This window comes from Rhipicephalus microplus, unplaced genomic scaffold (genome assembly GCF_043290135.1).
Source record: "Rhipicephalus microplus isolate Deutch F79 unplaced genomic scaffold, USDA_Rmic scaffold_42, whole genome shotgun sequence".
Taxonomy (NCBI): Eukaryota; Metazoa; Arthropoda; class Arachnida; order Ixodida; family Ixodidae; genus Rhipicephalus; species Rhipicephalus microplus.
In genome coordinates, this window is record NW_027464615.1 from 376,118 (window position 1) to 392,629 (window position 16,512).

Here is a 16,512-nt window from a genome sequence, read left to right on the forward strand (position 1 = left end):
TATTATGGCTAACTACTTTCATCCCTGGAGTTCATGCAGCTCCAAGAACCTAAAATTCGTCAAATCACTTCAGAGCAGTTTAGGTGTGCATCAAAGAGTGACTATCAACAGGCCCACACGACTTTCTCCTCTATAGATACGTTTTTACTGAAAGCAAGGCCCTTTGTTTTCCTGTGGGCTCTATATCTGTCCACAAGCAAAGAAGGCACAGTGATGATGTAATGGCGGACGTGTGACATGTGTTTTCTTGGATGGCCCGTTATAGCGTGGCGAAGGTCTTGAGCAGCACCATGACGCTCTTGGGGACCTTGGTGTTGGCGGGCAGCCTGGGAAGCTTTGGCAGCGCCTTGCAGAACTTGGACTCGGTGGTGAAGCCTCCGCAGAAGATCTTCAGGGCGTTTCCCAGGATGTGCTCTCCGGCGTTGCGGGCAAACAGGATGGCTTGGGGGTCGTTGCACTTGTCACGCAGGTTCTTTTCGCGGCAATGGAACATCTTCGTGTAGTCGCTGTGCAGAGAATGCGGGGAGAGAATGTTTCAATGCTACGAAGGCGCCCTGTTTTGGGTTGTGTATTGACCCACCTAATTAGTTCATACGTATATAATTTATCAATAAGTTACCTTACCATACTTAATCACTGACCTGCGTAGATTTTTTTTTATCCGCCTGACTACACATGGGCGGCACAAGGATTTATTTACTCGGGGCGGGGAGGAAAAGGGGGGGGGGGGCACCCAAGTAAGTTTTTTTAGGGGTGAAGGAACTCGGGTGAGTTATGCGTTATCTCTTGACTATATTTGATTTGGGGGATAGGGAGGAGAGGCAGGGAAAAATTATGAGGGGCTACGGTCCCCCCCCCCCCCTTGATAACCACCCGCCACCAATGGCGCCAACCAGGCTTATACTTTACTTGATTGATCCTGCCTACTAACTAACGCACATTTTACTTAATTTATTCGTATTTACTCGTTGAGTGATTGTATGACAGGTGCAGCAGATTGTATTGACAGATGCGGCGTATTGACAGATGCAGCAGGTTGAAGCTGTGCTTGAATGTACAGGGGCCGTTGGAAATTCCCAGGCCACGCTGCCATAAGAATACACGAGACAGTAACTCGGGATCTTTCGGAGCGCCTCTGTGCCTGATTAGTTCACTTTACTTGCTGCATTTTAACTCTCTCTTGCTTTACCACTACACTGGCTTTGTCACTTATTTTTTCCCTGACTTTCTTAATCCTAATTAAATTATAGTTACATTTCTCCTGCTAAATTTATTGATAAGTTGATGACTTTCGTTCAAGAAGATAAGCATGTCACGAGGTGACTCAATCAACGCTATCTGGGGATGTACGTCCCAAAACGACGATATGATTATTCGAGACGCTGGGGTGGAGGGCTCCGGAAATTTTGACCACGTGGTGTTCTTTCAACGAGCACTCATGTCGCGTGGTACACGGGCCTCCCCCATTCTGCCTCCATGGAAATGTGACCGCCATGGCCGGAATCGAACCCGCGACCTTCGGTTGAGCAGTCGAGCACTGCAACAACTCATTCATCGCGTCGCCCGACAAGGTGACTCAGGGGACACAATTAGATTACTGTTCACTGATGAAATTCAAATTACATAAGTATAACGGCGTTACAGCCAATAAAGCAATGCTTGCAGGTATACCTGAACAACCACAGTAAAAGTTAAGCAGCAGGAAACTCCTGCTCTACAGGAAAGGTGCACTGTAAGCAGGCCGGGGAACCAACAGGGCGTACCTTTCTCCGCCGAGTTTACGCAATTCGCTGTCCGATGTGACAAGTAAGCTGTCCGCGAACGAAGACGACGGAAACGCGTAACAAATGACCTTCCTGACCTCATGACCGCCACCGTTATCAGGGCGCGAGGGTTACTTTCGTTCCGGCTCAGTGACCACTGATGACCGTGTTGCGACTGCTGTGTTCCGTCCACTGCAGGGGACAAATGTGTCCACGATACTGTCGCCATAGCCGCGTAATCTACGACTCAGATGAAAGACGTCACGTGGCCTGGCAGTGAGACGGGAAACTTGTCATTGGACTCGGGTCGATAGAAGACGTTGGTTTTCTCGTCGGGTGTTCTGACGTCGAACTACCACGTGAAATATGAATAACTATATTGGTCTAAGCAATAAATTGAGTTCAATTCAATTCACTTTTATTTTTCAGTATGCAAAGACGGATTAACTGTTAAAGGGAACACTTGAGTGCACGTTATGTTTGGATTTCACTCTCTTCGAAAAAGCAAGGTCCCTTGGATTCGTGTAGGACTACCACTAATTGACAGATTTGACTTCCTTTGAACGACTAGTGCCGTGCATCAGTAGTGTTCACTGATCCACTTCCTGTTAGAGGGCTGGTAATATTAACGGTGCTCATTGTATTGTTCTCTTTAACAGTGTATCGAACTGTGCATGCCGGATGGCTGCGTTGGGTTAAAATATGCGTAAGTACATTGACGGTACGTCAAGCTAAAGTCACAGAATCCAATATTTTCATAAAAAAGACGTGGTATGTCCCTGTTGCCGGGTGTGTTGGTGCTCCCATTCCTTTTTGTGTTTTTTTTTTCGTAAGGGAGGTCACCAGGCGAAGGCCGAACCTAATAAAACTAAGGCAGCGTAATTGAAGTGTATGTCATTCCAAACAAATACCTAATTACTGCGAAAAAATATGTTGTTTAAAATTAGTTATATTACATCATAAATGCTGTGCTTACGGTGGTAACCCGCTCCACCAGATTTTCTTTCCTTTGTAACGCCGTGCACTACCTAATGCCTGTGACGTATAGGTACAATAATAAAATATTTCACCAAGAAAACGAATGAAAATGAAGTTATCTGTAGACTTTTTCACGACAGCTAGCCAGGGTGGTTAGTCGCCTTAAGGCACGTAAGGTTCTCTACCCTGCAACGTATAGAGGAGGCGGTTGTTGTAATGCGAAAAAAAAAAAGAGACAAGACGAGAGAGATGGTTGGCATGAGCTCTGGAATACGCAAACTGTTCGCCTTCACGTTATCTGTTTTTGTCTTCGAAGCCAACCCAGCTCGGCGCTTGATAATAGTGTCAAACAAAAGCCTACTCACCAGCACCCGTAACGGATGCGGTCCTTCCTCTCGGCATTGACGGCGGTGGTGTAGAACTCCTTCTTGAAGTTCACGATGCACTTGTGAATTGGGTCACCGGCCTTGTTCAGGCACTTGGAGTGCTGAAGGAATTCTGCGGTGAACAAAGAAAAAAAATCTCGGTCTCTTGAACTCGCTGCACAGTCTACGAGGCTATGTATACATTCAAAACTATTGTTTTGACTCATGCAAACGTATTGAATCTCCACCGAGAGAGAAAGTGAAGCGAAAGTGAAATCGCCTAACAATTCTATAGGTCGAAGCACCACTTCGACCAGTCGCAGACAGCTAATGGCGGCCGAAAATTGTGTAGAAAAGTAAAAGAATAGTTCAGTGATTGCACCCCGGGATATGCATTGCCTCCTACCTAAGATACTTGCTTAAATTTATATAGTGCTCCTGTTATTGGCACGTATAAGAGTTGTGGCTAAGCTGCACGCTATAGGGCATAACTATTTTTGCTTAAGTGTTTTATCCCTGAAATTCGATCTTTCTGGTGATAGGAGACACCATTACAAACTGATTCATTGATTGATATGTGGGGTTTAACGTCCCAAAACCACCATATGATTAAGAGAGATGCCGTAGTGGAGGACTCCGGAAATTTCGACCACCTGGGGTCCTCAACGTGCACCCAAATCTGAGCACATGGGCCTACACCATTTCTGCCTCCATCGGAAATGCAGCCGCCGCAGCCGGGATTCGATCCCGCAACCTGCGGGTCAGCAGCCGAGCACCTTAGCCACTAGACCACCACGGTGGGTCGCCATTACAAACTGTTAGATGACCACGGCATCTCACCCCGTGTAAAAAAAAAAATGACATATTCATGAAGTGATTGACGACGAGTGGGCGAAGCTCCGGGGGATCAATAACATCCGTACATTGCCCACTCGATCATGCAAAGACGTGAAAAAATGTGTGTACAGTATCTACATGTTTGTTTGTTATTCACAATGCTCATATGGTGTTGAGAGGTCCAACTTTACACGACCCTCAAACATATCCGCCATATGCATTCCGACATGCTAGCTGCAGGAATAACAGGATACGCACAAACTACAGTTTCCAAACGTTGCACTGCCGTATTACAACACTCTTGAAGAACAACAAAGGTATGGAAGAACTAAGAAATCACAAATCAGAAAAAATAATTCAGTGCCCAATAATTCAACTACTTCTTTCTTAGTCAATTTATTTTATTTCATTCACTGCATATCGCCTGCTATTTGCGTTCGTTGTGCTAGGTGTCAACAATACTACGTTTTATTATATATTCACTTGTAAAGTCTTATTCTATCTTTTTATATATATTTAAAGTTGTTCGTGAAATACTACTTCTTTTCTGTAATTTTTTATGTTGCTTTAGTTTTTTTGTCATTGTTTATGTGCAAACTGTTGTTTCTGTTGGGAGGACTTCTGTTGGGAGGACTGGGAGGCCAGGCGTGAATTCCTTTTGTCCCCTCTTTCCGAAGTGTACTTTTTTTGCACTTGAATAAAATGAAAAATAAAATACAGATACCCATATGTCTATATGAATATCCATATGTCTATATGAATATGAATATCTATATGGATATCCATACGGTGTCACGCCGACGGAAAGGTGACATGGCTCCACACTGAGGAGCTTCGCCCCTAAAAAAATGTATCTGGATAAGGACATCTCCATCTCACAAATATTCTAAACATGATAACGTTAAGGGAGCACTGACACAGTTTGGAAGCATCCAAAAAGGGACATTTATTGTTTTTCATTTCCATAGTATGCACTATCAATCCTATCTCCACCCGACGGAGCCAGAGAACACGTATATTACTGTACTTTTATTTTAAAGTGTTCGTCAACCAGCATCTGCAAAGCAGTGACAGCGCAGTGAACATTATACCTGTGAGTCAAAAAGGTTCACTGGGTTTGCGGAATCTGCGCCACGCACACAGCTTAAATTGCAGATATCCATGTCGGAGTAGCTGGACAACAATTCACTCATCATTTTTCGCGTGAACTGCCTGCGACTGACAGTAAATTACGCAACTGGTGCTTGTATTTCGCTAGCTGCATGTCTTTCCGTGACGTCTGGTTCGTGTTGACAAGCCGCTGCGAAGCCGCTCCTTCACAGTGAATAATTAAGACATTCCCAAGCACTACGACACCGTTTTTTAGGATGCTCCACACCCGTGTCGAAGTGACCTGTTTCGAGTGGTGTAGCATAGGTCACCTGACCCGTGCGAAGCTGTGACATGAAACTGCTACTCACTCTTCATTCCTCTACCTATTCCGCACCTCACCGCCAGCAGCAGGCAATGCCTCGAATAAAGGTCACATACATTCGATTTATGGAGTGACAAGTGGAAAATGATTAAATTTTGTGTCAGTGCTCGTTAAAGGACCTCCTTTCGCCAAAATGCCGACGTTAGCGTGGGCGTCATCGATTGTGAGCTAGAAATCATCGTTGTCCGTCAGCGAAAATTCGAGATGCAGTGCAGATGTGCACCTGTTGCCTTACAGACGTGAAGTCGGCACTTCGATAACTCCGAAAAGAAAAAAAATAGATTGTTGCTGGCACTTTGCAACTGTACTTGCGGTAGGCATTCTAGGGCGGTTTAAGAGGGCCAGTTTTTGGGCACGTTGTTGTTCGTTTCTTTGCGGCACGGCTTTGATGTCCACCGTGAAGTGACACGAGTCTAGCAATTCAGAATGGGACGCGAATGGGGGCCGACTACGCTGTCACATTTTACATTTAAAGGTCAATCTCAAGTGTCCCTCAAAATTCTTTTTTCCCCTGTTCATTAGGACCTGTATTCACGGGTATGCTTCTTCCATTGGCCCCGAACAAAACTATCTCTCAATACTACCATGGATGAAGGCTGAGAGCAGTGGCGGATCCAGAGGCGGGTGGTAAAAGCGATCACCCCCCTCCCCCAAAGTCCGTGTCAGCACCCCCTCCCCTCACTTCAGTGCTCGTAGCTTACCTCCTATCCCGAATGAGGGCAAATTGGTGAAACCACTGTGACACACATTAACAGTCTTTATACTATGAAGGGTTTTTTTCTTTTACTAGTAAAAAAGTCAGTTTACGTTACGTAAAGGTTTACGTTCTGTAAAGACCCGCGCATGCTCAAATTCAACCCAGTATCCTGTAAAAAGGGACGGTAACCTAAAGAAGTATAGGTGCAAGCTAAAAGCCCCTATAGTTCCACCTAGCGGCTTCACCGTGCATTAAGCTGCGCAATGAATGCGATAGCACTCTCGCGCACTCACCAGTGTGCTCGACGTGCGATGCGTTGCACCGGCGGTCGTTCTCCTCTCGCATGGTGTTGATGGCGGTGAAGGCGGTGCCTCGGTAGACGCCGATCAGGCACTTGTCGGTGAAGTTCAACGCGCACTGCAGAGCTTTCGTCCGCTTCCTGCAAGGAGAAGATCACGTGGTTGTGGGAAGACTGCATACACCTTTTGTACGTTCGTTGCTCGGTGAAAAATTGAACGCAATCTGAAGAGAGTTCCTCCCATTTGTGGCATATTTCTTTCCCACGACGCTTGTGATCTATACAGCACATGCCTTTCCTTCCACTATCGCCGCTTACCCGATACTACAGTTACCTGGTACTACACATTGTGGAAATCATTTACTGTCTTCATATGACTCGCATATGACTCGCAAGAGAGTTAGCGTGCCTCTCTAAAGACAGTCATATAAGTGACAAGTCAGGACTCCCTGAAGCGAGCCCCATACACTTCTCTTTTTTTTTTCTTTAGAGTGTATGGGGTAGCGACAAAACAGTATTATTGAAAAAGTTGCTGGTGCCATGTTTTAGGAAAAGAAATTCAAAAAGGTGAGATGACCATTGCGGTTATGTAGTGAAAGACACACAATAAATTCGTCATACAGTAAAATGTATAGAGAGATTTGTGTGTCCACCTTGTAAGCCTGAGACAGCGGGAAGGCCATCCGCAAGGATAAACAGGTCAAGACATGTTTCTGGTGGTGTGTGTCGACATGATCAAAGACATTGGGCTACCTTAACTGAACAGCAATCAAGCATGAATGCTTTTATTGCTCTGTCTAATATTTGACCATCCCCCAGTATGCTAGCAGATAGCATCACGCACAACAATAAAAAAGGCGACCGATTCGTTGATTTTGTCGATGCAGTAAGCGGTCTTGCTACAAATCATTTCATGTCGTGGTCAGCTTTCTGTGCGCAGAGGTTATAGTTATCACACCACACCCTGTCATTCAGAACTGATTATTTCTTTGTTCTTCTTACTCTGTTAAACGTGCAGTCGGACAGTCCATGACTATGCCATCTTTTTTTTTTTTTTTGTGGTCTGACAACTCCCTTTGAACAGCAGTTCTTGCAACAATAAACAACGGGTGAGTTCACTCTTTTGGAATAACGGAAATGAAGACAAAACAGAGCAAAGGAGAGAGCGAGAACAAACGAGTTTCTACGACGTCACTCACTTGCAGTAGTCGGCGAGCTTTGAAGCGGTGTCCGGCAGCTTGGAGCTGAAACCGAACGTGAGGAACTCCAGGTTGCACTTCTCGGCTTCGGCGTCACTGCATCCTTTGCCCAAACTCACAACCTGCGCAACGGCTGGCGGAGAGAACAAATTCTAGACAATGAGGATTTCTTTTTTTCTCTCATTGCTCGGAACAACTTTTTCAAAATAAACTTCTATATTTTTTTTCTCTCTTTACCGACTGTTACTGATGATGTTGATATTATTAGCGATTACAGCAAGATTCGTGATTACAACAGAGCTAACTACGTCGCCATTAACACCAAGCTAGATGATTTCTTAAATGACTTACTTCTGCCAGCTTTTTCCCAACGCTCTATTAATGCACACTAAGTTTTAAGCAAACAGAAACTGCTAGCTTTTTGTTGAACCATGGTTGAACAAAACGTGCGACAACTTCGTAATAAGAACAATTGTCTCTGCTGTCACGCTAAAAACTGAACAAGTGAGTTTTCATGGAGCAAGTAGAAAGCTTTCCTTAGTAAGTACACCGATGCCTTACGCACTGCTAATGACAAGTATTTCGCTGAGGACCTACTTTCGATCCTGAGCTCCAATTCGCAAAAAAAAAAGGCAAAGTATTACACCTAATCACAGTTTCGATATTTTGTTACAACACAATAGACAACAGCCTCCTTCAGACGCGGAATGCATTCAATACATTTTTACTTTTGATTTTACAGGGGAAGACCATCCCGATATCTCAGTGGGACGGGAAAACGATTACCCTTTATTAGCACATATGGGTATCTCAGTTTACGGTATTGCTTATCTCTTTAACAAACATTAAAGGAACATCCGCATGTGGTATCGACGATATTTACTATAAGCTATTAAAAAACGCGGTACTTATTTAAAGTGTACTTCTATACCATATCTTTAAGCAGTCCTTATCATGTGGAGTATTGCCCACAGACTGGAAGATTGCGAAAGTCATCCCTATTTTGAAAACCGGAGACAACCGTCGCCCTGAAAACTATCGTCCAATATCGATAACATTGGTGACATGTAATTGCCTCGTCAATTTACGCCCATTTCGAAAAAAAAGTTTTTTCTTTCAGAAATAGCATATTTTCAGTAAACGTTTTTCCCGCGAAACACAGTTGCCCGAATTCACCACTGATCTGCACTCCAACATGAACAACAGCCCACAAACAGATGCGATTTTTCTGGATTTCTCTAAAGCTTTCCATCGCGTTACACATTATCGGCTCGTTTCTTAATTATCTAATTTAGGTATCTACTCATTGACCCTTTTCTGTCTTGGAAGCTTTTTCTCACTTCGTCATCAATTTACGGTTGCTAACAGTGGTCCTTCTTCCATTAATGAGGTCACGTCTGTTGTACCACAGGGGAGTGTTTTGGTGCCTCTACATTTCCTAAGATTTACTAACGGCTTACCCTTCAGCATTTCATCCGGCATATGACTACTTGCCGACGATTGCATTCTTTACAGAGCAGTTATTTTAATGACTATCATAATACTCTGCAGAATGACCTTCACATTATTACCGACCAGTGCACCAAATATAAAATGTCTCTGAACCCTTTAACTGTACAACTGCATCGTTCTCACGCAAGCGCGCGAGTTCCTTCTTTGTATACAGCCTAAATAACACGACCTTGTCATCTACCAAGAACCTTGGCGTGAGCCTCCCTACTAACCTTTCTTGGTCTTTGCACATTAACAATATTTGCACTACTGCATTGAAAAGACTTGGGTTTTTTTTTTTTTTGAAATGCCACTTGCAAACGTCAACTAGTGACGTTCGTAAGTGAGATAAGCTGACATTTGTATGCTTTCAACTAGAATTTGCATATGATATATGGTCACCACACCCAGAATATCTAATATCCATGCTTGAGCGCATGCAGAATAGGGCTGCCCGGTATATCACTCAAAATTTGCATTAGTGCCCCAGCATGACACATATTAAAGGCAATGTTTCTATGCAGCACCTAGATATCCGTCGCAACATTGATTTGCTTTGTCTGATTCGTAAGTATGTCCCATTCCAATAAGCCTTGCATATTACCGCTCGAAACGCCCACACACGCATTCTCCAGAATGCATAATCACTCAATTTTCAAGCGAATTTTTTGTAAAACTACTGTTTTCTTATAATCAGCTTTACCTTGTGCCATATCATACTGGAATGATCTTCCTGATGAAATTATTTCGATAAGCGATCACAGGATACTCCGTGATCGTTTGAATGCACTTTTTACTTAATCTGCCTCGATTTATTTTCTTGTTCTGCTTGTTCACGATGGTTTGTTCATCTTGTTCACCGTGTTCTTTTTCACTGTACAGTTGTTTTAAATGTATTTTCGAGCTATTTCTATTGTAATTAACTTGTCATTGTATCAATGGCCGACTGGGCCTGTAAGGTTTCTTGTAAATAAATAAATAAAATAATTAAGTAGCGCTAGTCTTCCTCACTCTGAAATAGCTACGCAGAGCCTCTCAATGAAGTTGCTTTCAAATGTTCTCACACTTTTCCTACATTTACAAAATCTTGGCGCCTTTCCCGCGTGTTCAAAATGCTGCAGCTATACCCTATAGAATAAATTATCTCTCTCTGTCTCTCTGTCTCTCTGTCATACCAACATGAAGGGCAGAAACTTGGTGTCTTTTGCCTCCGACAACAAACTTTGGTTACTGAACGATTGCAGTCCTACATTTTTACGTGGCTCCACATACAGTAGCTGTCTCGACTCGGCTTTTGTTTCGTGAAGCCTAGTGAAACTTACTGAATGGTTTACGGATATAGAAACGCATGGGAGTGCTCACATTCCAACATATGTCAAGGTCAGAGGATTGTCGCCTCTTAAAGTGCACGACATGGTTAAAAGAGTGGACTGGAAAAAATTTCAGTCTCGTATGAAAGACCAATGCCAAAAACACATATCCGATTTACAAGAGGCCATCAAGAACGCTGTAAAAGGGACTGTGTGTACGATCCTATGCCCTGTAAGAATCATGGACATCGACATAGAGTTAGAGTGGCTTCGAGCCTTGCGACGACGAGCTGAAAAAAGGTACCGGTGCATGAAGGACATAGAAGTTTTACGGACTGCTAGACGTATGCAGAAGAAGATCAAACGTTGGTTGGACAAGCTAGAATTCCAACGCTGGATTACTTTCTGCGAGTCACTCGACCCTCGTAAGCCTTTATCGCAGATATGGAGGACAGTGAGAGGTTTGCGGTCATCCCCCATTTAGAAATCACCTTTCAAGGCCTTAGCCCTTTACCAAAATCGACCAGATGTGGATGTTGCTGAAGAGTTCTGCGCCGGACTATCAGGGCAAACTACAGCACTTAGCAGCTCACCACTTTCGAGCAGTTGTCCGCTGCCACGTGATTACTGTATGGACTTCCCGTTCACCATTCAGGAGCTCAAGGCAGCACTCGCTTCATGCAAACGTAGCTCCGCACCAAGACCGGACGGAATCTCCTACAGAGCCCTGTGTCATCTGGGTGAGCGCGCGAGAATAGCTCTACTTCAGCTATATAATGATTTTTGGCTTGAGGGCACTGTCCCCTTAAGTTGGAAAACTAGTCGTCTAGTACCACTGCTAAAACCTGGCAAATCACCATTGGAACTCTCCTACTATCACCCGATCGCATTGGCTAGTTGCGTGGGTAAAGTGATGGAGAGAATGATTCTCGGCCGACTCGAGTGGTACTTGGAGTATCATGAGATCTACCCAGATGCCATGGCGGGCTTTCGACGTGGTCGATCATCGATCGATAGCGTCATCGACCTAATCACGTACGTTGAACACGAGAAAGGCCATAAGCGTCTTTGCGCCTCTCTGTTCATTGACGTCAAAGGAGCCTAAGATAACGTTGCACATTAAGCCGTCCTTACCACACTAGAAGAGATTTGAGTGGGTGGCCAAATGTTTAAGTGGATACGCAGTTATCTCCAAATGCGATCCTTTGTGAGTACGGAGGCCGGGAACACGTCTGCACATTTCAGTTGTCGTGGCGTCCCTCGGGGTGGTGTACTGAGCCCCGTGCTATTCAATATAGCACTAATCGCTCTCCATACGCACCTACCAAACAATATTTATCTATAAACATACGCTGATGACATCTGCATCTGGACATCTGCGGTAACATGCCTGCAGTTACGAGCGAGAATACAGAGAGCTGCTGCTGCAACGGCTTTGTATCTCCGCAATCGAGGCCTAGAAATTTCCTCCGAAAAGTGCGCTCTCCTGGCATTTACGCGCAAACCCATGTTGAATTACAGAGTGTGAATTAACGGTCAAAATATACCATATCGTCGATATCACACATTTCTGGGAGTAATAGTCGACAGAGACATATAATGGAGCCCTCGTGTGTCATATTTGAAAAATCGATTGACAGGCATATGCCATCTTTTCAAGTTTCTCGCTGGAAAGACTTGAGGAATGTAGCCTAATGCTATGTTACGACTGTACAGAGTGCTTTTCCTTGGCTTTTTACGATACAGTCTGCCTGCATTGTCAAACGCCAGCAAAACAAGTCGACGCATGATACAAAGCGTTCAGGCACAAGCACTTCGAATATGTCTAGGTCTGCCTCAGGGTGCCTCAACAGTGGCGACTATAGCTTTAGCCAAAGACTACCTCGTGCAGACCCATACTAAAATTGAAGCTTTGAGGAAACACATAAGGCATGTGGGCCGGACACGCCATCACCACCTAGCCTCTCTACCAGCGGATAGACATCATACTTCCTTTTGTCGAACAATAACTACACATGGTGACTCCCTACCAACTGGTTTTACGCCCGCGGCGAGACCTTCAATTCCTCCATGGTGCCTCAAACAGCCAGTCATCAACCTGACAATACCAGGCATCCAGAAAAAACGAGATTTCTCAATACCAGCCCTCAAGCAGCTCGCCTTACTTCTGCTGTACGAGAAGTACCAAGACGGCATCCACGTCTACACCGACGGCCCGTCCTGCCAAACAGCTCAACTGCGGCGGTCGTTATTCCAACGCACGCCACAACCATCAAATTCAGGACAGCTCATGCAACCACAACAACGGCAGCAGAGCTTGCAGCACTTCGCGCTACGTTGCGTTTCATTAACGACCAAAGCACGCAACGGTGGACGATTTTCTGCGACTGCAAGGCGGCACTGCAGTCACTTCTGTCTAATCTACGCCGTGGTCCACACGAGCAGTTGGTATTTGAAACAGTAGAAATGCTACACCACATAACAGAGAAAGGGCACCACGTTATATTTCAGTGGTTGCCAAGTCACTGTGGAATTATAGGTAACGAGCGAGCTAATCAAGCTGCACGTTTAGCCCATACAGAAGACAACAACCAGTCAATACCTCTCTCAAGAACGGACGCTGCTAGAAGGCTTCGCATGCTCGCTCGCCAACACTCCATGGCTCTTTGAAATGAGCCTCTCTTTACGCATGCAAGATTACGATCCCTTGATCCAACGTTAAGCTTACAGCTTCCAACGAAAATTCGACGAGGTGACGCTACTGCTCTGTGCAGACTATGGTTGGGAGTCACGTTTACCCGTGCGTACGCGTTCCGCATAGGGATGGCCGACACCGCGGACTGTGCACACTGCCGATATGAAGAAACAATTTGACATATTCTATGTGACTGCCCGGAATATAACCTAGAAAGACAACACCTTTGTAATACACTAAACAGGTTAGATGACCAGCCGCTGTCAGAAGAAAGTATACTGCGCCATCGTCATGACTCATCGCCACAGAAGAAAGCCGTGCAAACGCTACTGGGCTTCTTGCGAACTACTGGCCTATCGGAACACCTCTGAGTGGACTGATTTTGTGCGTGCGTGTGTGTCGGTGTTTTTTCTCTTATTTATTTTTTAACTCTCTCTTTCTCTTTCAACCCCCTATTCCCCAACCCCAGTGTAGGGTAGCATACCGGATACTAGCATCTGGTTAACCTCCCTGCCTTCCTTTTTTCTCGTTTCTATGTCTCTATGTCTTCTTTTTTGCTTGTTTGTTTTTTCGTCAACGTGAAGATAACTTGAGTAAGCAAAGTAATTTCAAACTACATAAAAATCACTTGTAAGAGCTAAGTACATTGGGGCGTTGCTTACAGTGACCAATGCGGCTAATTTCACATTGTCCCGAGGTTTCAACCAAAAGTAGTCCAGTGATAACAATAACGAAGATTTGACAAAGGAGATGATCAGCTGCCGATTTCACATTTCTCATATTTTAACCGTTCTTCGTATTCTTAGTAAGATCTAGTAATACACCTTGTGGTGACCATGCGCCATTCAGAACGTGTAAAGAAAAAACACAGCCCGATTTTCTAAACCATGGTAAAAACTGGCGATTCTGCTGCTTTCATGTTGGAATGTATTTCACTCTTTGCATGTCTTTAAAAGTATATAAACTCGAAGCACGCTTGTGCCTTTTAGGAGTGATTGGAGAGCAAAGAAGCAAATGCTTCAGTCACTGCACCAGCATGACACTGGTACCGAGTTTGAACCGCGGAACAAGGGAAATTTCACGTCATGCAAGAAGCTTTCTTTCTAAGAAACCGTACGGGTTTTCCGGAAGACTTGTGCTAAAGATGAATGGATGGTAATTTCACCTTTGATGGTTCTTTCAGCACAAACTGCCGTTGAGGTACTGAGCAATTATTACTGCACCCACTATGCACTTCCTTCTTTTCTCAGTAGTCAAGAGCTTGACGAAATACCTTCTGGTCAAGTGAAGACGTAGTTAAAGGCATTGTCGAACAAATAGGTGACTAACAAATGTCAAAACTTAAGAAGAATGATGTTATGGGATCAGTACGGATTCCTTCCTCTCGAATTCGTTTTCACTCTCACGTCACAGCACACTACAAAATCTTTCTCAATATCTGTCACGTCGCATCTCTAAACGTTTTTCACCATTTCCATCGAATCGCTCATGATGCAAATTTGCGTCTTGCTTTCAGTGCACAACGAGCTCTGCACAGCTATGAATTAACAGCCAAAAACCATCCTCTCACAGAAGATTACTGTCTGCACCCTAATCCCGACCTTGACCAGCTCCAACTGCTCCAGCGTCTACAGTGAACGGAAAAGTTACAGTCGTTCTGCAAGTGTTTTCCCCGTGTTAGTGAGGGCATATGTTATTAATATATTTTGATAATGGTTTCATAATATTCATACCTTGTTATATTATTGTCTCGTCACCATCAAACGCCCAGTGTCGAGAAAACAACAGAATGGTTAATCTTGCTACGCTATGTTCAGTTCATACGTCACGTGTTCTCTCTCTTTTTTGAATGCATACATTACAGGACGAGAGCAACAAGTATACTTCAGTCACCAAGAGTACGTGCCAGTACGATTATCAGTTATGGCCGCCATACATACCCTTTAAGTGGACTATCGTTTGACTGACAAGCCCTTTTGAAGACTGTAGTCTACGCGATCACACTCTGTGCTCCAATTTTTTATCATATTCACATGACTGTTGGTGCTCCTTGTAAACCTCGTATGTTCGGCACCTGAAAAACTAAGCAGGGCACTGCAAAGTTGCACCATCGATGTAATCAGGCGTGCCCGAGGATAGTTTTGTATGCAAAGCCTAGGGCTACGAGGTCGTCCCTTTCTGTCTTTGGTTGGCACCATCTGTGAGTCCCTTGAATGTTTCGCGTAACCACAGTTATAACTACGCAAGCGGAAAACGTTCTGCCGTAATTTTATCAAAACGACCACTCTCCGAACTGAACATGCGAGGTTTGAAAAGGTGCTCGAATTTCTCGCTCTCACCAGTCTCTCCTCTTCGCTTTAACTTTGGGGTATGATATAACCATTACAATTACAAATTGCAGCTGGGCTACAACAGCTACAGCATATATGACGACGTCAGTAAACGCGTTAAAAAATTCATAACCAACAACTGTAATTATGACAAATTAATTGTACTCGTTTTCTTTTTTCAAGCGCGATTTGCGAACAACAATCACTTACCAGTCCCCACCAGCGCAATCCCAAGTAAACAGAATAGTACGGACTTCATGTCTGTTGGTCCTCCTGCGCTCCTCCGGTCCGCAGGTGTTAGGATCACGCGAGCAACTGTGGGTCTTGGCAGGTCACCCGAAGAAACCGCCGATCTTTTCAAGGAGACACCTGCCAGAAAACTCCGTCACACGATTGGATAATAGTCGCCTTGGGTGAAGTAACAGGGACTGGGTTGGCCCTCGACTCCAGCTCGCTTTTTTTTTCGTTCTCCACTTCCGCCCTTCCACCGAGAGATCTCATCTTTGCGCGTGCAAGGACAGAGTGCGAGAAGCTCGACGTCCAAGGAGAGCGGCTGCCCGAATTGGCTGCTTCGCGACCCATATCTGCTTATCAGAGCCTTCGGATCTTCGTTCACGCGTTTTCATCGATGCTCGCTTCCGCGCAGCGACTAACCTCTACCGCGTCTAAGCAGGCATCATCGGGCCCTGCTGCGTGGAAAGAAAAAGTCACCCGCACACCGCTGATATAAAAAAATGTACAAGGTTGGGAGAAGGGCATCGCGTCTTTTATTTTATTCAAGGTGCAAATAATAACTCGCTTCGTCACTTTCAGTCTTGCAGCGTCGTGAACCGAACTTCTCCAATCTATCAACGATGGTTCTGGGGTGCAGCCGAGCTAAATTGCCTTCTAGTTGGGACTCATGCCCAAGCAATAAGGATCTTTCGAAGAACGAAGGCGGTGAAGCGATACAATCAAGGGCTAAAATGAGCACTCCTACCACTTCTCGTGTGTCTTTTTGTCATTAATAATATTCAGATAACAGTTGAAGTCAGCGAAGTGGCTTTAGCGCAACTTAGTATTATCTGCGAATCTT

General features: G+C 44.7%; 1 protein-coding gene across 1 annotated transcript; it reads right to left on the minus strand.

Moving 5' to 3' along the window:
• Positions 1 to 122: 122 nt before the first annotated feature.
• Positions 123 to 15,806, minus strand: LOC119167358 (uncharacterized). The gene is made up of 5 exons (XM_037418830.2): positions 15,648 to 15,806; positions 7,612 to 7,744; positions 6,408 to 6,553; positions 3,107 to 3,239; positions 123 to 506 (listed from the first exon to the last, which is right to left on the minus strand). Exons 1-5 carry the CDS (start codon positions 15,694 to 15,696, stop codon positions 260 to 262), a joined length of 708 nt encoding a protein of 235 aa, XP_037274727.2. The 5' UTR covers positions 15,697 to 15,806; the 3' UTR covers positions 123 to 259.
• Positions 15,807 to 16,512: the final 706 nt, after the last annotated feature.

What these genes read in the sequence shown, in the direction of transcription:
- LOC119167358 (XM_037418830.2), bottom strand. Translation starts at nt 15,696, where the DNA reads ATGAAGTCCGTACTATTCTGTTTACTTGGGATTGCGCTGGTGGGGACT. An exon ending in ATCGCACGTCGAGCACACTG is followed by an intron (nt 3,240 to 6,407) that starts GTGAGTGCGCGA and finishes TGTTCACCGCAG; the next exon opens with AATTCCTTCAGCACTCCAAG. An exon ending in CGCATCCGTTACGGGTGCTG is followed by an intron (nt 507 to 3,106) that starts GTGAGTAGGCTT and finishes TTCTCTGCACAG; the next exon opens with CGACTACACGAAGATGTTCC.